The 23,064-nt window shown below is 42.6% G+C and overlaps 2 protein-coding genes across 3 annotated transcripts in view; one reads left to right on the top strand and one right to left on the bottom strand.

Annotated features, from left to right (window-relative positions):
• TMEM164 (transmembrane protein 164) overlaps positions 1-15,085 on the top strand; it is a 44,761-nt gene extending 29,676 nt beyond the window's left edge. For both annotated transcript variants that reach the window (XM_081964030.1, XM_081964031.1), the window contains exons 5-7: positions 6,050-6,128; positions 9,185-9,285; positions 10,389-15,085. In XM_081964030.1, coding sequence (XP_081820156.1) covers positions 6,050-6,128; positions 9,185-9,285; positions 10,389-10,595 — 387 coding nt within the window. In that variant the 3' untranslated portion in view covers positions 10,596-15,085. The remainder of the gene's footprint in view (positions 1-6,049; positions 6,129-9,184; positions 9,286-10,388) is intronic.
• Positions 15,086-16,589: 1,504 nt separating this feature from the next.
• Positions 16,590-23,064, bottom strand: part of AMMECR1 (AMMECR nuclear protein 1) — a 136,673-nt gene continuing 130,198 nt past the window's right edge. The window contains exons 6-7 of the mRNA XM_081964015.1: positions 22,707-22,803; positions 16,590-21,433 (exon numbers count right to left, since the gene is read on the bottom strand). Of these exons, the coding sequence (XP_081820141.1) occupies positions 21,319-21,433; positions 22,707-22,803 (212 nt within the window). The 3' untranslated portion in view covers positions 16,590-21,318. The remainder of the gene's footprint in view (positions 21,434-22,706; positions 22,804-23,064) is intronic.

Below are 23,064 nucleotides of genomic sequence, written 5' to 3'. Positions count from 1 at the left end.
TATTTAGCGCATGCGCTCATTATTCTCTGGGGAGGTCTTATTTTCGGGGAAACAGGGTAGCTAAGGATCAGTTTAGGCTAGTGTGGCTGAGCTGAGCTGCCGATAGTGTGAAAGCTTGTGTTCAGAATTTCTCTGAACTGCCCCACCCTGGTACGTACAGGAAAATGTTGACATCATTTTCCTGCTAAGAAGGGTCAACATTGTGAAATTATAGTTCTTGGGCCAAGGATCGGCAGCTGTCATTTCCACTCCTTTTAGTTTGACACAAACTGGGATTCCCGTACAGCTGGGTGGTTATGGAGAGCTGATAAAATGCAGAAATTGTTTGTGTTGTTTTGTATAATCTCCCAAATGTATATAAAAGTACAGGAATGCCCTTTCTTTCAGCCAAGAATTCAGAATTGCATAATACTCATTGGAGGAAATCCGTTTGTTCAGCAATCACAACAATTCTTATGGGTTTTTTTCCCCGCTGCCTTTGAAGATTTAGAGCAGTGTTTTTCAAACATGGCAACTTTTAAGATGTGTGGACTTCAACTCCCAGAAAGCAGGGCTGGCTGGGGAATTCTGGCAGTTGAAATCCACACATCTTAAAGTTGCCAAGTATGAAAATCACTTGATTTAAACTTTTAGGAAGGCAAAGCAGTGATCCGTGTTGGGTTTCTCCGGCAACCTGTCCTTTGTTTGTATATTTTCTTGCTTCCTTATTTGCTAACTTTCTCTCCTGTCTTTCATTCACTCTCTCCAGGTGGATTACATATTTCTCTGTGCAATTTTCCCATAGTAACAACTCTGGCAGGTCACGTTAGGCTGACGTGGGTAAGGTGGGGACTGGTTTAAAGTCACACAACAAGTTTCCACAGTTAAAGATAGAGCTGGGCCTGAGTCCCACACAGATCCCCATGCCAAGATTCTCTAATATGGGGCTAAATGGACTCAAGATAAATACCGTATTTTTGGGAGTATAAGATGCTCCAAAATATAAGACGCACCTAGCTTTTGGGGAGGAAATCAAGGGGGGCAGGAAATCTGCCTCTGCCTCCCAGCAATTTTCCTCCTTGCAAGAAACAGCAAACAGTACAGAAGATATACACTGTTTGTGGTGTTACATTTCAGAATATACTTGTACAGATGCTGTTAAAATTGATGTGGCTTTCTGGAAGTGTACAATATTCTCTGCTATTTAAAAGAAAATACAATAGTCCTGGGCCTCTTCAGATCAAGCATTTATTTTAAAATCTTCTTCATTTTGTTAAGTTGTCTAGAACAATAATAGAGCAGTCTTTAAAAAATTAATAATTTGAACATTTTATAGTTAGAATGTTCTATAACTATAATATTTATAGTTATCGACTTACCTCCTTGCAGCAAACAGCCTGATTAGCACAAGAAAAAAAAAACCCACCTCTGCCTCCCAGCAATTTACCTAGTGGAGCAAACAGCAAGTTTCACTTTCAATTTGGCCTCCCGATGATCAACTGTTTCAGTCTGCACGGATTGCCATAGCCTATTGCTGCCTTCGCAAGCCCCATTTTCTCTGTTTGCTGCAAAGAGGTAAATTGATGGGAGGAAGAGACCAAAGGATGGGGGCTGGTGGGTGGGCGGGGCTACATTCACTGTATAAGACACACCTAAATTTTCACCCTCTTTTAGGGGGGAAAAGGTGCGTCTTATACTCTGAAAAATACCGTACTCTTTGATACTTTCCTTCTTCTTTTTTAAAGCTTGCACCGTTCATGGGCTGATTTATTTCATTTCATTTTGCTGGCTGCTCATGTTTTGGCAATAACTTTGGACGGCATACGAGGATTAAAAGCACCAGGGAAAAAAAGTCAACAGTCCAAATAATTAATGTCCAGGGTTGCAGAAGTCTTTCTGTTTTTTTAAAAAAAGAACAATAAAAACCAGTTTAAGTAGCAGTTTGCTCAACCTCAAATGTATAGGGGAAAAGCCAGTTATTCAAAGCCCCCTGAAACCTTAAAGAGGTGGGACCATCTCTTTGTCTCTGGAGCAAACCAGTGTAGAGATAAGCTTAATTAATGGAGCACGGCTTATTGCACTTTCTGCCTTATCTGTTTCCTAAAAATGAAACAATGGTTAATGAATCAAAATCAAAACCTAAACAAGGAACTCCATTGGGGAAAAGGAATGACTATGATCAGAAAATGGAGCATGGATGGATATTTTAGCGCACTGTGTTTTAGAAGTGATATTCAGCCGGTTCTAACCGGTTCTAGCGAACCAGTAGCGGAAATTTTGAGTAATTTGGAGAACTGGCAAATACCACCTCTGACTGGCCCCGTCCCCGATCGATTTGCTGCCTCCCGAGTCGGCCCAGCTGATTGGCTGGGTCTTCTTTTGTTGCCCTGCAAAGGAGAACGGAGCTAGAAAGCAGGTTAGTGGGGCTGAGGTGGAAATGGAGATTTTGCAGTATCCTTCCTCTGCCACAACCACCAAGTCACACCTACTAAGCCATGCCCACAGAACCGGTAGTAAAAAAATTTGAATCCCACCACTGCTGTGTTTGTATACATTTGATATTTTTAAATGTCAAAGCTTCCAGCTTCTAAAAGCTTATCCCAAAAGACGTCAACATACACCATATATTCTTTTGGGTTGTAGTAAAATAGTAGTTGTGGCCCGCCAAAGCTGATTTGGACAGTGAGTAGGTTGGGGAGGAACATGGGCCAGTCCTGAAGTCTGGGGAAGTCTCTGATGGGGGCTCTGCATCGGAGGCAGAGAGGGGGCCAGAGCCGTATGCCAGTTATCAGCTGCCTTCAGAGTCAGACATCAGTGAGGCAGAGGAACAGCTGGAGCCTGTTCCCAGTGTGTGCATGCACAGAGTTGCGAGACAAAGGGAACAGCTAAAGAACAGGGGTCGACTTGGGAGGAAGGCCACAGGTGGATTTATTTATTTATTTATTTACTGAGCGCTTATAGACCGCCCCCTCTCCCGAAAGGGACTCGGGGCGGTGTACAGTCCATACAAGAAATACATCATATAAATAACTAAATAATTGAACAGTTAAAATTATTAAATAGATAGATAGATACGAAGGAGGTTAAAAGAAGGTTAAAAAGAACTGTACAGCTGAGTAAAGTATATAAATATAGTTTTAAAACCCCTAAAAATATCCCATAAAATTAAATTTAAAAAACAATTCCCCTAAAATACCAGTTAAGAAATATGTCTGCCAGGAGGTAGCAGTTATGATTATGCCAGGCCAGCCAATCGGAACAGGTGAGTCTTCAATTTTTGTCGGAAGGAGCGGAAGTCGGTGGATGAAGAATGACCCCTCCCAGAGGAAATAAAAGAGGAGCGAAAGGGGAGTGGAGTTTGCAGGAGAATTAGTTCGCTTAATTGTTTTTTTTAAAATTGGATTTATATGCCAATATATGTTTGTAATTCTCTAAGGTTCCTTGCCAAGTTCTCCAGATATCAGCCTGGCAGCTCTCCAAGCCAGAGAAGGTCTGTGACCATAAATCCTCCCTCGAAGGACTTTGATGGATGTGAATTAGTAGAATTCACAGTAAATTCTACTAATTCCCAACCCTCTGGAATGACCTCCCCGCCGATATTAGAATCACTACTGACCTCCGCTCCTTCCGCAAGAAACTCAAGACCCACCTGTTCCAATTAGCTGGCCTGGCCCAACTATAGTTTTATTCTCCAATCCCCCTGGCAGTTATTTTAAATTTCTGGGGTAGATTTTAATGTTGTTTTAATTTTATTATTACTGTATAGATTTTTATGTATGCAATTCGTCTTTATGGGGTTTTGATGTTTTTATGTATGTGGTGTTTTAACTTTTGACTGTACACCGCCCCGAGTCCCTTCGGGGAGAGGGAGCGGTTTATAAATTTAATAAATTGAAATTGAAATTGAAATTAATAAAAGGGTTTTTTGCTGGGACAAGGAGTTTCCTTCATGCTGTTGGGAAACTTTGGTCAGAATAATTGTTGAGTTGTTTCTTGCACCCAATCTAATGCTCCTAATTTGGTTGTGCTGAAGCTTGGTTATGTCACAATGTTTGTGGTGCCAATATCTGATCCAGGTAATAACTCTTTGGTTAAAAGTGTTGTAATAAGTTGCGTCTGTTGATGGTGTGATCTTTCTTTTTGTCTGATCACAACTGGGGTTGTTGCATCACATGCTAATGACCTGATTTATGAAGGGTGTTGGCAGTTCTTGATTTTGGTCTACCAAGGAATGTGGTAGCCTTAATACAAGTAGTCCTCTGTTAACGACCAGTTATTAATGACTTTGTGAAATTAGGACAGTCTTAAAAAAAAGCTACTTACAACACGTCCTCAAAGTTACAACTGCCACACCTCCCCTCCGACATGTGATCACGTTCGGTGTTCTTAGCAACCACTTGCATTTGTGACTCTGGTTACGTGATTCTGATTTGTGACTTTTATACCATGTTTGCACCCATTGGAAATGCTGGATTTGCTTAATGGCCACTGGTTCACGTAGTGACCAGTGCTTAACAACCATTGTAAAACCGAACGTAAAATCAAGTCAGTTCACGTGGGGACCTTCTTAATGATTGCAATGAATTAGGACCAACATTCTGGGCTCAATTGTGGTTATAAGTTTAGGACTAGCTAGACTACCTTGATTACAATTAAGCTCCAAAATTCCATTGCTTGGCAAGACAGTTATTAAGTGAGTGTTGCCCCACTTAATGACCTTTTTGCCACAGTTATTAAATGAAGCACTGCAGTTGTTAGGTGACTTCAGCTTCCCCAATAACTTTGCTTGTCAGAAGTTCACAAAAGTGGATCATATGACCCTGGGATGCTGCAACCGTCATAAACATGGGGACCAGTTGCCAAGTATTTGGGTTTGGGTCACGTGACCATGGGGATACTGCAACAGGCATAAGTGTGAGGACCAGGCATAACTAACTTTTTCAGTGCTGTTGTAACTGAACAATCACAAAATGAATGGCTGTAAGTCAAAGGCTGGGGGACATGGTGGCTCAGTGGCTAAGATGCTGAGCTTGTCGATCAGAAAGGTCGGCAGTTTGGTGGTTCGAATCCCTACCGCCGCATAATGGAGTGAGTTCCTCATTACTTGTCCCAGCTTCTGCCGACCTAGCAGTTTGAAAGTTCATAAAAAATGCAAGTAGAAAAATTGGAACCACCTTTGGTGGGAAAGTAACAGTGTTCCATGCGCCTTCGGCGTTGAGTCATGCTGGCCACATGACCACGAGACGTCTTGGGAAAGCACTGGCTCTTCGGCTTTGAAACGGAGATGAGCACTGCCCTCTAGAGTCAGGAACGACTAGCACATATGTGCGAGGGGAACCTTTACCTTTAAGTCCAGGGCTACTTGTAGTTAATGTCTAAGATAAAACATTTTCATACCAAAGAATGTTATTTGAAGTCTGGGTGACGCTACAGTGCATTTGTTTGCGGAAATGTTCTCTGTTGAGCAACTGACAACAACATTTATGACAGCAGAGACAACCGGACGAAAATGAATAATTCTGTGGTTTTGTGACCATATCATGATAGGCAGAATTCAGAATTCCAGTTTGTGTTCAGCACTCTTCAAAACTTCCATCCTACCATCCTGGCTATTCTTGACTCGCCAAGTCTGTATCTAAGTAGCACCCACCAAGAGGAAAACGTCCTTTGCAATGGCTCTTGGGATAGTAGCCCCTCCCTAGAGAAAGTGGGGAAGGGTTTAATATTTCCCAAATAGTTGGACCTTTGGCTCAGTTGGTGGGATCCCGTACTGCGATCACACCCAGAACCACCAATAAGGACATTTGACTGGGTTAAAAGTATTTGGGGAACGGTGACCAACGGTGGTCGTAAACGTGAAAAACGTTCGCCAGTCACTTTTTTTCAGTCCCGTTGTAATTTTGTAGGGACACTAAATGAAGTGTTGTAAGTCGAGGAGTACCTCAACTGAATACAGCTGACCAGAAATTGAATCGAAGTTGATCACATAGTCAAGGAAAATTACTCTGAGTTGAGTGCGCATCAGTCTCTGTTTATAAATCGGTTCCTTCTTCTTCTTCTTTTTTTACAGCTACCTTTTGAATTGGAAATTTATTACATTCAACATATCATGCTTTATGTTGTCCCAATCTACCTGCTACAGAAAGGAGGTACGTATTTTTCGGAATATAAGACGCACTGGAGTGCCAAGATTTTTAAGAGGTGAATTTTTTTAAAAAAAGTTTTTGCACCCTGCAGACCTCCCAAACCCTCTGCATGCCTCATTTTTTTTGTGAAAAATGGGGCATGAGAGTTTGAGAGGCCTGCAGAGTGCTCCTGGGGGTTGAGCGGGGAGGGCAAAAACAGGTCTGTTTTTTGCCAAAGAAAAAGGGCATGAATAGCCTTTAGGAGGCTTAAAGAGTGCTCCTGGGGGCTGAGAGGGCAAAAACGAACAAACAAACTGCCTTTTTTCCACTCATTTTTGCTCTCCCCCAGGAGCACTCTGGAAGCCTCCTAAAAGCTATGCACGTCCATTTTTGCGAAGGAGGCGGGGTTTCAGGAGGCCAAAAATGCTGTATTCAGTGTATAAGACGCACCCAGATTTTCACCCTCGTTTTTGGGGGGGAGGAAAGGTGCAGACTTATACTCTGAAAAATACGGTCTGTCTGTGCCTGGGGCCTTACTGATACTATTTAATTACATCCTGTCTTCCTAGCTAATCAGGACCTCCATCGCTGTATCCTAGAGTAGATCCTTCAGGCACTGAATGTTAATTTTGCTCCTCAATTCTTACCAAAGACACTATATTTACAGTTCAGCAATCCAACAAAACTTTAACAAAGCTTTTCACAGTTTAAAAACGTAGAACGTAGAATCATAGGGCAGGAAGGGACCTTCCTTCTCGTCCAGGAGTCAACAAACTGTGGCTCTGGGGCCGCATGTGGCTCTTTCATCCCTCTGCTGCGGCTCCCTGTCGCCGGTCGGCTCCACAATTGATAGGGCTTTCGGTTAGGACAGGTAGAGGAAAAAGGACGCCGTGCTAGGAGGAGACTCTATGGTGGGGGAATCAGACTTCCGGTTGGCAGAGGAAAAAGGACGCTGCGCTAGGAGGAGACTCTATCGTGGGGGAACCGGACTTCCGGTCGGCTCCAGAATTGAATGGGGGGGCTTCCGGTTAGGACCTTTGTGGCTCTTTGAGTGTTTAAGGTTGCCGACCCCCTGTTCAAGGCAGGAGCATCATACCATCCAGACAAATGGCTATCCGATTTCTTCTTCAAAATCCTCCAGTGATGGAGCACCTTCAATTTCTGGAAGCAAGTCATTGCGTTGATTCCTTGTTCTCGCTGCCAGGAAATTTCTCCTTACTTCTAGGTTGGATCTCCCTTTAAACTAGCTTCTTACTCACGACTTCTTGTCTGCCCTCTGGACAAAGGGAGAATCATAAGACAAATGAGTCTCCCCACCCCCACCCCCACCCCCAAGAAATGGTAGATGTTTCCTTGTTTGTGAAAGGGCCCCACTGACTTTGCATAATGACCTCTTCATTTCTTGCCCAACCACTTCTTGGCCAGGAGAACAGGAGAGTTTTCAAACCTGTTTAAGGAGACCTTGGGGTTTCTGTAACTCTCTGCTGCCCTCTGCTGGTGGCCTGCAAACCCTGAACTCCACCTTCAATTAATGTTTGTCAAAGGTGGGATTGAAATGTGTAATAAGGGGAAAAAAAACCCAAATGAATGAAAGCCTAGTTGTCACCACTAACGTTGACTTGATGACCTTATTTGGGGAATATGTTGTTGTGACTTACCTAGGATTAACATGCATAAAATAGGTAGCCATATACCGTGTTTCCCCAAAACCATGACATGTCCTGATAATAAGGCCATGCCATATTTTTTGGGTGGGCAAAAATATATGCCCTCCCCTGAAAATAAGCCCCCTGGACAACCCCCCCTCCAGCCAGGCAGAGCGCCACTCACCAACCTAATGATATCTTGAAGGCGCCAAGCCGCAGGAGCCGGGGGGAGGGGGGGAAAGATGCTCACATTGCTTGCTGCCTTCGGGATACTGCTTGGTTGGTGAGTGGCGCTGTGACAAACTGGGGTTGTCCAGGGGGATTATTTTCAGGGGAGGGCGTATATGCAATTTTTGTTGTTAAACAAATGGTTGTAAGTGGAGGGCTGGCTGCAATGATTCCTGGAGAAGTTGAGTCAGGCTAGGAAGGGGGAAAAATGTAATTTCAGCTCTTCTCAACTGTCTCTCTCCCCTCCCCTCTTTGTTTTTACCCATTTCCCAGATGAGTAGTTACTGGTCTCCATTCAGTGATTTTCCACTCTATGCGGAGAAGGAATTTCTAACTGGAGAGACATCAAAGAGGGAAGAGAAAGCATTTCTGAGCCGAAATTCAAAAGCTCAGAATGGGGGGCCATTAACGCTTGGAAAAATAAGCATGTAGATTTCTTTTCCAGCTAGCTTGTTTGCCAGGAATTTCCCCGGGCTTTTTCCCTGGGCTTCACGAATGCATTGTTTGAAAGCTCCTGCCTTCAAGCCAGATGTTTCTGGAGCATGTCTAGAAGGGTTAAGCAAGCTTTCTACTTAACTGTTTCTAGAGCAATGCACCAAAGTGAGGCATGCAAGAACTTCCTACAAGGGGGTCCTTGACAGAGCGCCACCATTGGAGTCCCAAATTTGTGTTGCTAAGTTGTTAAGCAAGTCCAATTTTATGACCTTTTTGCCACAGCTAAGCAAATTGCTGCAGTCGTTAGGTGAGTCATGAGGTTGTTAAGTGAATCAGGCTCCCCCCTGCCCCCCATTGACTTATCGGAAGCCAGCTAGGAAGGTCACAAATGGTGATTGCATGAAGTGAAACTATCATAAATACATGCCAGTTGCCAAGTGCCCAAATTTGGATCACTCACTTAACAAACTTCTTAGCCACATAAATTTTGGGCTCAGTTTTGGTCATAAATTGAGGAGTGTAGCATGGGATTAATGTGCAAACTTTTTCAAGCCAGGAGCCAGCCGTGGTTTTCTCAGTATCTTGAAATGTTTGCAGTTCCCTTCTTTGGCATTTAATCTGGTCTACAACAGAGGTATTTCTATCAGCTTATGTTTTCTATTGCAATAATCTTGGATTTTCAGGGTGAAAATTGATACGTCGTTAAAGAAAGAATGGTGTCCACCTTGAAATAGCAGAAAACAAATTTCTCTTTTTCTCTCTTTCTAAAAGGTGTTTACACTCCTGAGCCATCCTGGAATTTTTGGTGGGCCTTGCTTTCCACTGGATTGATGTTTGTTTACCACTACAGTTTTTTACAGATCTTGGGACTCGTAAGTCAATTTACTTTATATGGATTGTAGATCTCTCTTTGGGCTGTGTACGGGTAGGTTTAGTAAAAAATATACCAATGGAGCAGGTAAGCAAAGAAAAAACAACAACCCAGAAGATGTAGCTTGGAGAAAAGAGAAACGAATTTTTGTTTTAAATGATCTAGCCAAGTAGATTAAACAGAGGAATTGCATTGTGTTAAAAAGCTTCAGAATTACATCTGTTTGAGGGTGTTGTTTGGGTGTAAACTGGGGTGCCAGACAGTGGTGGGATTCAAATTTTTTACTGCCAGTTCTGTGGGTGTGGCTTGGTGGGCATGGCAAGGGAAGGTTACTGCAAAATCTCCATTCCCTCTTCACTCCAGGGGAAGGATATTGCAAAATCTCCACTCCCACCCCACTCCAGGGGAGGGATACTGCAAAATCCCCATTCCCTCCCCACTCCAGGGGAAGGATATTGCAAAATCTCCACTCCCTCCCCACTCCAGGGGAGGGATACTGCAAAATCCCCATTCCCTCCACACTCCAGGGGAAGGATATTGCAAAATCCCCATTCCCTCCCCACTCCAGGGGAAGGATACTGCAAAATCTCCACTCCCTCCCCACTCCAGGGGAGGGATACTGCAAAATCCCCATTCCCTCCACACTCCAGGGGAAGGATACTGCAAAATCCCCATTCCCTCCCCACTCCAGGGGAAGGATACTGCAAAATCCCCATTCCCTCCCCACTCCAGGGGAAGGATACTGCAAAATCCCCATTCCTCCCGATCAGCTGGGACTTGGGAGGCAGAGAATAGATGGGGGCGGGGACAGTCAGAGGTGGGATTTACCTGTTCTCCAAACTACTCAAAATTTCCGCTACCGGTTCTCCAGAACTGGTCAGAACCTGCTGAATCCCACCTCTGGTGCCAGAGAAGACAAAGAAGAACTGACATATTTCAGATTCACGGTCACTATGGATAGTGAGAGGGGTGATATATGGATTTCATAAATAAATATTTAAGGACTGGGAACATTACTACTTTTCTCAGATTCAAATTGTTGTAAGAGAGTATAAAGACATTTTGTTTTGTAAAAAAAATCCATTTTTTCTCCTGCTCTTCTAGATCACTGAAGTGAACTTGAATAACATGTTATGTCCGGCTATTTCTGACCCTTTCTATGGCCCTTGGTATAGAATCTGGGCATCGGGACACCAGTCCATCATGACCATGGTCCATGGGAAACTCATCCTTCTCCTTTTCTATAACACCGTCCCTTTCTTTAAGCTCAGTGTGGAAGTACGACGCTCTCCGGCCAAGAAAATATCCTGAAACTCCATCCTGGTTCTTCTTTGTTGAAGGATCTGGAGGAGAAGAGCCTTTGTATTTGGGGTTGGAGAAGAACACTGCCTACATTGTTTTTGATTCCATTCTTCTGTTATGACATCAGGTTTATCTTCCCAATGTTTCACTGAATCTTCATGACCTGTAGCTTTCAGGGATGATGAAACACACGTGGGCTTATTTACAAAAGAAGCCACAAGTAGACTTCAACTTCTGATCTTGCCACCATGGACCTATGGAGTTTCAGATGTCCGTCATATCAAGGACTGTGGCTGATGGAAAGCGCTATTCCGTTGGCTCATGACTTCAGTGAGTTTTCCTCCCTTGTGGCAGCTCTTAGGTTTTACCTTCAGCACAGAATCTCCCCTTGTCTCACGTAGACTTTGAGCGTGACTAGTATTGGGTGCTTCCTCACTGTCAGTGCAGACGCGAAGGTTCTTTGCGTGGTTGAAATTTGGTTAAACGTATGGGGAACAATAACAATCGACTTGCCAAACACTGCCTTCTGAAACTCCTGAAAGTTTTAGCTGAAGCCTGCTCAGATGCCATCATATCTGCTGGCACCTTCCAGATTGTTTCTATCTAAATTAATTGGTGGAGGGGGGGGGGGAACTTAATTGCTGGATTAAGATTTAGGAGATGAATTTGTCTCAGTTAAAGCCACTGACCAAGAAAATCTGCCAATTTGGAGTTGGACTCTATGTCATAGCTAAGTATACTTCCATAAATGTATTACGTATTGTACATACATGTATTCAATGTTATGTCCACATATATATATATCTCAACTTCCCCCTTCTAGGATACTCCAGAAAAAAGCATATTCTTCATCCATGATTCACCATCTAGCACCATCTAGCACAGGGCTCTTCAAACTTGGCAACTTTAAGACTTGTGGACTTCAACTCCAAGAATTCTCCAGCCAGCATGTTGGCTGGAGAATTCTAGGAGTTGAAGTCCACAAGTCTTAAAGTTGCCAAGTTTGAGGACCCCCGATCTAGCAAGACTGCTGGATGAGAGTCCGGCAGGCCAACATACTGTATCTGGAGATCCTTGGGGAAACAGCACACATTCAGGTTTGGCTGAAGTAGCCAACCTGCGAGTCATCCTTCGGAGATATTGAGGAATAATTGTCTTTTCCGCATTGGTGTAAGTTGGAGAAAAGTAACCCCCGGAAGCCGAATCTCTAGCTTTCGGAGTTGTCGCTGTGATAGTTGTTCTGAATTAGATCCTGGCTACTCTTTTTGTCCCATCCCAGCCAGTCTCCAGTTGCATTGCCTTACAAGTCCCATGTTGGGCATCCTTTGATACCTCAAGCAGAGATAAATTTGCCTTAAGGTCAACCTTACCTGCTCTTTCCACCTGAATGGGGGAAGTAATGGGGTGGGGTGGGGTGGGTACTCACCATGAAGAACTTCAAAAGGTAATTATGAATATTTCATTCCAGTTGACCAAAACTTGAATCTCATTCCAGTTTGATCAGAGAATTAATCTTCTACTTGGGGGCTTTATAGATCTTGGTTTTTTTTTTTAATGTATTCGTAGCTGTTGAGACATTTTGTAAATATTCGACTGTGAATATTCTTTAGCTGCCCCATTTCTATCCGAAGAGAGTTCCTGCTATGCTGCCCAGTGGGAAATCTCATCTCTGTGTTTCTTGGGCCAAATTCCTGATGTCAAACCCCCAGTGGGGCCCTGGGGAGCGAGGTGTCTTCTTCTGCTGCTTTGGTGAACTTTGATGTTTACTCTTTGACGTGGCGTATTTAAACAGATATATGTACGTGCAATGAAATTTCGAGACGCGAATAACATCGTCACAGTGTTTTTGTGCTTGTGTGAGAGTGTGTGTGTGACAGTTGTTCTGGGCTCCTTCCATATAGAACCATAAAACTTACAAGGGAGATTATGCATCTGTTTTAAATCGTGACTATTGACGTTTCTTTTTCAAAGCCAAGAATTAACTAGGGTAGGTTTCTTATTTGGATCTGCCAATGAAAGTGATCTTTGTATTCCTACTGTGATCTCAGTGATCAACCTAGTCCTACCCTTTGATTCTGTGCCATATTTATCATCCACACATATGGCCTTAGTTTTTTCTAGAGCATGCAATTAGTCTGTTGGTGCCTCTTGATCGCAGGAGGGAGTTTGAATTTCTTTTCAGAGCTACTTGCTCGTCAAAGAGGTGCCACTTGTTGTCTTTCCAGATCATACAATAGCCGAGGTGTTTTTTAAAAAAAATATTATTCTGTGTCCTGTGTTCGAGTCCTGGTTATTTGATGAAAAAGCTGCCCTTGCTAGCACAACAGATTGGGGATTTTCTTTTTGAGCTGCTTGGAGAGTTTGTCTTCTACGTGCACCCTGGATAAATAGACCAGGGGGCTTGTAAACCGCTTTTGAGGGAGCATTTCCTTTCGTTCTGAGATTTGGCAGAGCTGGGGAGGCTGTTTGATCCAAGTTGCCACTTCTGTGAACTAGAATTTTAGCTCTGGGATGAAGCAATCAGATCCTGGAGAGATTAGGGACTGCTGGTGCCAGATCTGTACAGAGGTTGCTAGCCTCCTTTAATAAAAATAGCACCTTCGGCAGGAAAGATAGCTAATATTCTTTGTTCTAGAGCTGGGGTTTTTCTTGTCCCTTTTTCTAAATTTAAGCTGGCGAGCTTTATTTGGGTGGGGGGAATGTAGCAGCAGGACATTGTCGCCTTCCATTCTGAATTTTTAAGATAAATCCAATGTCCTTTGTGGGCCCGTCAGGCACGATCTTTGTAAAGACGGTGAAGTGCCATATTCCCTTCTTGAAATGGAAGAGTGGAAGGATTTCCCATGCAGGGGGTGGAAATGCAGCTAGAGGGCTACACATTTTAATGTATAGATTGATTGGCGGAAGGGAATAATAGCAGCAGCATAAATCGGTTAACCTGAATAGAGAAGGATTTGCAGATCACATCCCTTTTGGCCTCCTCCCAAATAAAAACCCTGTGTGGTTACTCTTGTTTACTGGTGCCTGGCAGCTTTCGTTGGCCTGTGCTAAATTCTTTAAATTGGCTGGAAGCATCCTGGAACGAGACTTGAAAAAAGCTGCAAGCAGAGATTGTCACGGAGGCCAAAGACAGAGTCTAGGAGAGCTTTGTTCCTCTCCCTTCTAGCTTCACCATTCCCATCACCTCCTCTTTTCCCCCCTATAAAGTCTGGGAAGAATCTTAAGTTGGCTTCCACCAATTGTTTCTATCTACTGGGTATGGAATCCTTCGGTCTTGGCTTTCCTCTGTTTTTAACATCTTGCATGATTGTTGAGCCCAAGGTTGCTCATGGTTTCCATTTATGGCTATAGAACGTCTTGGAATTACAGTCAAATGTGGTCTTTTGAAGACCGCCATTAACGGGCGATTGGCTTGCGTGCACTTTTAACGTCGAGTACCTCAGTGAAGCTGCTTCTTTTGTGGCCTGCATCAGTTTTGACTTTCTCATCGTGGAAATTGAGTGTGCTTTGGGGGGAAAAAAAATTCAGAACTGAATTCTCCTTTCATAGCCAAACGGCACAAACACTCAATGTGCGTCAGATTCACACTGGTTTTATCTACACCTGAGCAAAGTTGGGTTCTTACCGGTTTGGAGCGGCTCGGGTGAATTGGCAGCGACTTAGGCCTGGTTCTCTTACGGGCCCGCCATCTTGATTTTCGGTTCTAAGAACAATTGTAATTGCAGATTTTTTAAAAATGTTGCACGTGCACAGACCTATTTTTGTGCCGATGAGCAGGCGCATCATCATGGCGTGAGCAAAGCAAGCCCAGGTGCACAAAATTTTTGCGCGCATCAAACTGGCAGTAATGCCGGGAGCGACGTACCCCTGCACCTGAGGTTGTGCAAAGGGATGAGATACACTGCCATGAACCTTCTGTGATGGAAGAATATATATATTTTTAAGAGTTGTTTTTCAAAGCAGGACCTTGTCAAAGGAGTTTTTGTGGCGCCTCAGGGCTGGAAGTTTCTCGAATTGCTGTGATTTTACTTAAACATGTGGCTGTTACAAAGACCCAAGATGTTTGGCTCTTGCAAATCTGGGAAATTGGAAGTTTTATTGGTGTTGCTGCAGCTATCTGAAATGTTCCTTTTCTTCTAGTGTCTTAGTTCGGTTGGCAGCTTGGCAAAAAAACAAACAAACATAACCTTGTTTTTTGTGGCTATATGATTTTTTCTTGTTTTCCTAGTCAAAATAGTCTTCAAATGTTGTAGCGTTTTAGCTCATTCTGCCCATCAAGAGATAGTCAAAAGTACAGCTATTTCCACTTTTGGTGAATTAAAAAGTAGAATTGCCCATAAGATCATTTTATTAAGATATTTTTAAAAAACAATGATTTTTTTAAAGAAATTAAAAGTCATTTTCCAACAAAATTGTGTATATTTGGGTTTATGGCTATGTAAGAATTTGTCTCAAATGTTTTTTTCTATCTCAAAATAAAATGTTTGTGGAAAAAAAAACCTGCTTATGTTTTGTTTCAGGGAGATCAATATTTTATACCAATGGTTGTTAACTCAAATTTAATCCCTTGGTGCTAACTTCAACATGGTGGATGGCTGGGCAGATTAGACTTCCGTCAGCTTCAGTATTGGAAATCCTGTGAGAAGGAGGTTGGACTAGAAGACTTCCAAGATCCCTTCCAACCCTAATATTCTATGTATTCCAAAGAACCCAGCCTATTAGAATGATGTCTATCGTATTTCTTAAATGCAACCACCACCTTCGGGATGTACAACTACCGTATTTTTCGGAGGATAAGACGGTCCAAAGTATAAGACACACCTACCGTGTTTCCCCGAAAATAAGACAGGGTCTTGTTTTCTTTTGACTCCCAAAATAAGCACTTGACCTTATTTTCGGGGGTCTTATTTTTGAGGTGCAGGAGGCAGCAAGTGTGGTCACCTCATGGCTGCTGCTGTGTTGCAATATTTTTGGGGACGGCTTATTTTAGTGCATGTGCTCAAAAGCCCGATTGGGCTTATTATCCGGGAAGATCTTATTTTCAGGGAAACGGGGTAGCTTTTGGGGAGGAAAACAAGGGGAAAAAAAATCTGCCTCTGCCTCCCAGCAATTTGCCTCCTTGCAGCAAACAGCACAGATGATACAATATACACAGTTTGTGGTGTTACATTTGAGACTATACTTGCACAGATGCTGTTAAAATTGATGTGGCTTTCTGGAAGTATAGTTATTCTCTGCTATTTAAAAGAAGATACAATAGCACTGGGCCTCTTCAGAGCAAACATTTATTTTAAAAAAGCTGCTTTGTTTTGTTGTCTAGAACAATAATAAAGCAGTCTTTACAAAATAAGTCTAATAATTTGAACATTCTATAGGCATTTATAGTTACTGACTTACCTCCTTACAGCAAACAGCCTGTTTCAGTTTAGCCTGATTAGCACAAGAAAAAAAATCTGCCTCTGCCTCCCAGCAATTTGCCGCTTTACCGCAAACAGCCTGTTTCACTTTCAATTTCAGCCTCCCGATGATCAGCTGTTTCAGGCTGCAGGCATTGCTGTAGCCTATTGCCGTCTCTGCAAGCCCCATTTTTCCATTTGCTGCAAGGAGGTAAATTGCTGGGAGGCAGAGGCCAAAGGGTGTTTGTGTGTGGGGGGGCACATTCAGTGTATAAAATGCACCCACATTTTCACCTTCCTTTGGGTGTGTGTGTGTGTGTGTGTGTGTGTCTTATACTCCGAAAAATACGGTAGTTTCTTTTCATTCTAGCCACTTTTATATAGATACATTTCTGATCCAAGTCACTTTTTTCCAATGCTGTTGTAACTTTGAAGTGGTTGTAAGTCAAGGACTATCTGTAAACTTTCTAAAGTTTATTTCAAGCCTCTCTAAGGGGTGAGGGGTGGGGTTTTTTCTCGATCCTGTCATTCCTTCTGGTTGACGGCAACCAGATCTAAAACTTAAGGCAAGGCATCAGAGTGCAAGGAAACCATTAATACAAGCAGCTGCGATTTTTCCTCATTTTATTGGGTAAATGATTTAAAAGGTAATAACAATAGTGTTAAAACTACTACAATATCTTTCCACAGCCATATCTCACAGACCCACAAATTACCTTCTAAAGTAGTTTTTTTTTTTTTTGCTTTTTCCTTATTTTTACCTTTAAGCCATACTTATAAAATGCCCGTTTTTTTAAAAAAAAAAATCAACAGTTTCTTCACACTAATAGCAAATAAACATGGAAATAAGAATCTAGTTTTACTGGAAGGAGGTTTGTGGTAATCTGTGATAATATTGTAATCGATAGTCAAAGGAAAAGTAAGGGGGAGGGGCTTCTGAGCTACTCCAGGTAGATCGTCTGCCCACCTATGTCACTTTTTTTCATTGAAGATAACTAGTTATTATGCTGGTGAACAATTAATTCTCGTAACATATAAAACACTAAAATAACTTAGAAACTAGATCCAAATCTTTTGGAAAGAATCAGCTTTGATATACAAAAACAGTCATAAGTTGTTACAAAAGTTTTTTTGATTTTTTTTCCTGTTTTTAACTCAGTGCATTTATGTACCAGTGAGACCACTGGCTTCAGAGCAGAAGGAAAGTTTTCTCTCCTTCCTTCCGAAACAGTAATAATAAAAAAAGGAAACAAGGAGGAAAAAAAAAAACATATCTTTGTATATAAAGAATCATTGCTGGTCTTAAGAAGAAGTATAACCAGAAACCCTTAGAATCTGAGAGGCACATGACGGGTTTCTATATTATTTTATTTAAACGTAAAAGTCACCAGTTTTTATTTCATCGGAGGAGCCGCTGCGGCTCCTCAAACTTAATTAACATCACTAGCAAAAAATCAGTTTAGAAACTGTACAAAAATAAAAAAAGTTAACCCATTTGCATCCTGCAGAGACTTTGAAGGATCGGAAGGCAGACATTGTTTTTTTTAAGAAGCAGCATTGAGGCTCGGCTGGAGGTGTCTTTGGTTCAGTCCAACACATTAATAATGTCGGCTACTCCAAACAGTTTCAAGAACTCAGAAACAAGTTGAAGACACATCAAGAGGTTGAGATCATCAACATAGGAAATGAGGGTGGGATGGAGGTGGGTGGGCCAGGTGCTCCCGGCTGACGGCGCATCAGCACAGGGAGCCTCCTTCCTCGCGGGGCCCCATGCCCAACCCCAGAGCCAAGATGGCGTCATGGAAATTGCACACCGCGTGGCCCCCGCATCTCTCCCAGATGGGCCGGCGGTCGGTCCCCATCTCGTCTCCTCTCTCTGACTTCAGCCGGACATTCGTTCCCAAACTGTCCTTCACCACACAGGTGTTAAGAAAGAAAACATTTAAAGCTAAAAACTAAACCGCCTTTTTGATTTATTATTATTTTTTGGAATGAAATAAGGCGAGAAAAACACAATCCGTTGCCTGAACAACACCCGACCTTTGGCTCAGGGACCCCCCCCCACAAAAAAATCCCAGGTTGGAAACGGGCACGGCTTTGCAGATGGGAGAGGAACCGCAAAAGCTACTTTTGGCCTGGGGATGGGGGGGACGACGACACCTAAGGAGGGCAGCATGGTTGGGGCAATTTAGTAAGGCAGGGGTCTCCAACCTTGGCAGCTTGCGGACTTCAGCTGCCAGAATTCCTCTGCCTCAACCAGGCTGGTTGAGGAATTCTGGGAGTTGAAGTCCACGAGTCGCCAAGTTGCCAAGGTTGGAGACCCCTGCCGGAACATGGCACGGCCACGCCCTTCCCTGACCCAAGGAACACAACCAGGGAAAAAACAAAAGCACAGGTGCTACTGAAGCCCACAGACCTCCACCCATGCGTCCAAGGTTATCCTCTGATGCATCTCGCCAGCCTTGCAAGATTCCAGGAATAGCTCTCAAAACAAACATACAGATTTACAACAGGTTCAAAAGAGTCTGGAGGGGTTTTTTTTTTGGTTTTTTTTTTTAAAGCACACCTTTCCAGTTTGTTCAACCCTTTGAACGACAGCTGTTGTTTTTGATTTAAGTTCCCAAAGCGGATAGCTATACGGAGACACCCAAAACGAGAGAAAATGTTAAAAACAACAACAACAACGAATATTGTGCATTACGCTGACAAGATGATCCTTTTTGTTTGTTTGTTTTTGTTCCTCCTCCAAGCCACGGTGGGAAGTATTGCTGACCTCTTCCTTCAAACCCTGCAGGATTACTTTTTTTATTTTATTTAAATCAGTATATCATTATTACACTGGTAAGAAATTCTGTATAACATCTGCATATATTGAGGATTTTTTTTCTAAAAAAAATCTGATATGATTTTAAGAGTCCGCATGACCAGTCACGTGACTTGCTTAAGATGATTAGCACCTTTAAATACACATATATATTTTTTAATATATATATAATCTTTTTTTTTCTTTTCTTTAAAAAAAACTGTTCAACAACATTGAGCTCACCCAGAAGTATGAACTGTAATGAGAAAGATAGCTGTGTGTTTGTGTTGGTGCGTATGTTTGTATGTTGGGTGGCCATGGTAGATATTCCAAATGCTTGCAGCAAAGAAATTTTGCTTTTAACTTGTGCTCAAGTTTCCCTTCCAAGGCAAAACAGGGAAAGTCGCAATTAGATAGCAACTGACAATACTTTTCACATAAAAAACAAAACAAAAAACGAACCCCCTTTTCCACCCTCCCGACAGGGAAAGACGTCCCAAGAACTTCAAACTGAAGCTCCAATGGGTTCTTTTCCTCATCCGTTGCCCTTTTTTTTTTCCCCCAGGATTTTTGCTTATTTGAAAATTAAGGCATCAAAACAGAAAGTTAATATTCAGACGTTCAAATACTGTGGATGGAAGGAAAGACTGTGACGAAATGGGCTTTCTCCTGGCTTCCCCATCTGGGACCGTAGTCAATTCTTTTCAAACCATCTTTCAGAGCCTGTGATACGGCTTCCTATTGGTTATAAGATAGTCTATGAAGACCCCTAAATGGGATGAAATGGATGAGGGGAACGACTTCTGCCGAAATGGTTTCTGCCTCCTCTAAGACGTTCTTCTAATTACCAAGAAGGATCTCTGAAACAGAGCTCTGAGATCTTATTTCATTGAAGTTTGTATGAGTTTTGAAACGAGAACTCCATGAATTCTCCCTTTGTAGACTTCAAGGTCGGTTAGGACGAGCTACCTCTGCTACTTCCACCCCCCCCCACCCCCGAGATGGTTAACAATTCCAATTCTGCTAACTTGGAAGAATGCCCTATGTTTGCTATCCAAAAATATTTCTAGCGCTGCATTTGCAGCTTCGTGAAAAAGAGGTAACCGCTCTTAGATTTTAAATTTAAAATTACTATCCTTTTAGGATTTTTCTAAAAACCAGCGGGCTTTTCTTTTGCTCTCTCTCTCTTCTCTCTTTTTTGTTTCAGTGCACCTGCCTTTGGTTTTCTTTTCATCAACAAAAGCACCAAAAAAGTCTGCCATCGAGAATGGCCAATTTGTACAGGGGCAAGCCTTGTAAGGTAGGAGACAAAAAATTGGATCCTGCTCTCCAAAGAACGTTTTTTTCACCTGCCTGGAAAGTTTAGAATTTGGAATAGGTATCTCCCTCTTGTGCTTCTGCTGTCTTCCCTTCCTTTTTCCAAAACTTGTGTCCCCTAAGGCACTAATATCAAAATTTGCTGACTTCCTAACACGGCCGTTTCTTCAAGCTGCTAGTCCTGATTAGACTCCACAAGAAACATCTGAGAAGTTGAGAGAGAATCTGGGAGCGAATCTGACGGGTGCCATTTGTCAATTTACTGATGGAGGATAGAGCTCGGCAGATCGCAGCACCCACCTGAAGACAGATTTAGGAACTGGGAGTGGGGAGACACAGACTATTTATCTGCCCAATTTTTAGTTCCAGTGATTTGAAAGGATTTGAGCCAGGACTTCAATCCAGGTCAGTAATAAAAGTCTTGCTATGATTATGTCTAAACCAGGGGGTCCAATTTGGGTGGTTTTAAGATTTGTGGACTTCAACTCCCAGAATTCCCCAGCCACTCATGCTATCTGGGGAATAACTGGGAGTTGTCAAAGTTGAACACCCCTGGTACAAACCAAAATCACCATCTGTTCCTCATCATAATTAATTCAGCTTATCACTGTTATTTGTCTGGGCCAACCAGACCAGGAAGCAGAGGTCCGCGCAGTCTCTTAAAAGCTTTATCCTGGGGAACTGCTGAAGAGCTCATCCTATTCAAGGCAATCTTTGCTTTGCTTCTGTCTTGGGATCCAACATTTTATGATTTTTAAGAGCAGACCACTGCATTTCATTCTTCTCCAGCCTGAGGCTTTTGCATTCTTTCCTTCCATTGACAGTTTCACAGAAAAAGGTGATTGATACAATTGAGTGATAAATGAAGTAGAACTTTAAAATGCTATTTAAAAAAAAACAAAAACCTCGGGTTTTTTTATGTTGTCATAACAAAAAAAAGAAAAAAAAAACCCAGCCAGTCCACAGTGACTCATTTAAAAAAAAAGTGTGTATGTGAGGGTAGGGAGAGAAGAGAGCGAAGGGGATTTTTGTAACGATGCAGCGTTTCCACCCGTTGCCATGACGAGCTTAACCTGCGGCGGCAAAGCGTCAACATGGCAACGGAAATTATCATCATAAAATGGTACAGTAATAGAGATAGCTAGACCAGGAAGGAGGGGGTTCTCCTGGGAAGAGGTTTGCAGAAAAGTCCAGAGACTGGTCATACGGCTCGGTGTCAGGAATAATGGTTGTAGGGGGGGAGGGTGTGACTGATGCCGTTTTGGAAGTGGTGATGTTGTCGGTGAGCAAGGTATTCCGTGTAGCTCACGGTCATCTTCTCACTACGATACCTAAGAGAAAAGTGGGGGGGAGGGGAAGGGGATAGAGAGAGAAAGGGGGGAAGGAGGTAAAGGGACACAAAAAGGGACAAGTTTAATCCCCTAAAGCCTTTGGTGGTGCAGTGGTTCGCATAAAGTGTTGCAGGCTAACTCCGCCCATTGTCAAGAGTTCAATCCTGACCAGTAGCTAAAGATTAACTCAGCCTTCCATCCTTACGAGGCTGGTGAAATGAGGACCCAGATTGTTGGGGGGGGTGGGGGGGTAATACGCTGGCTTGTAAACCATCCAGGGAGGGCTGTAAAGCAGTATTGGATAATATGCAGATCTAAGTGCTATTGCTAAAGCAGGAAAAATTATTATCTTTCCATTATTCAGATTTAAGACAAGACTTTGGCTTGCCTGGGCCTCACTGATTGAAGAGGAATTGTTTTGGACTGCATGGGAAATATTTAATATTGTCAATGTATATAAAAATCAACTGCCTTGAGTTTTAAAATATTCTTTTTATTATATCTTGTACAGCCGCATCACTAGCTGTCCTTAAAGCTTGTGGATTAGACAGGCCTGGTTTAAACATTAAAGGAAAACCAGAAGAACAAGACAAATTCAATAGCATTAAGACTAGGAAGACTTACTTGGTTAAGAATATAACTTCCCCAAACTCATCTCCGCCAGGTTTCAACTCTCATGTTTACAGAAGTAAAAACCCAATACAAAACCTACCATATTTTTCGGAGTGTGTATAAGACGCACCTTTTTCCTCCCAAAAAGAGGGTGAAAATCTGGGTGCATCTTATACACTGAATACAGCATTTTCGGCCTCCCAAAACCCTGCCCCCTTCACAAAAATGGATGTGCGGAGGGTTTGGGAGGCCTGTAAAATGCTCCTGGGGGCTGGCGAGGGCAAAAATAAGTGAAAAATGGGCTGTTTTTTGCTCGTTTTTACCCCCCCCCTCCTCCAACCCCCAGGAGCACTTTGCAGCCTCTCAAACTCTCTGCATGCCCCGTTTTTCACAAAAAAATTAAGTGCGGAGAGGGTTTGGGAGATCTGCAGAATGCCAAAACCTTTTTTTTAAAAAAAAATTACCTCTTGGTACGTCTTATACTCCAGTGCGCCTTATACTCCCAGAAATATGGTAATAACAACTCAATAAATGACTTTCTAGCTGAGATCAATAGATCCCAGGTAATGACATCAGAGCTCTCCATCCAGAAGAGGGCAGGGATAGGGACAGCTAAGATCCTGCACACAACCTCAGCAAAACTCAGGATAGGATTTCTTACCTGGTCAGTTTTATTGTTTTCCTGAAATCGTTTGTGATTGAAGCCTTATAACCGCCTTTCCTCAATAAGGAATCTATGGTCTGAATATGGTCCCAGCCTGTGGAGAGTCATTGGAAGAGAACACACCAAGAAAATCAGTTCTCCCAAGTTTTGGGAAAAAGGTTTAACTGATTGCAAAGAATACAAATTACCCAGAGATTTGTATTTCTAGGGGGAATTCCCGCAGGTAAGCTGGTTAAAGCTGAACATTTCCAAATGTAAGACTAGGAATAATCCTAAATAAAACAATGTTACCTCGTTATCAGTGTTGTGTTCAGTTATGAGAAGCCGTGTAACGCAAGGGCTAATCCCTAATCTG

This window comes from Natrix helvetica (genome assembly GCF_964273705.1).
Source record: "Natrix helvetica genome assembly, chromosome: 11".
Lineage (NCBI taxonomy): Eukaryota > Metazoa > Chordata > Lepidosauria > Squamata > Natricidae > Natrix > Natrix helvetica.
This window is presented reverse-complemented; position numbering and strand designations above follow the sequence as displayed.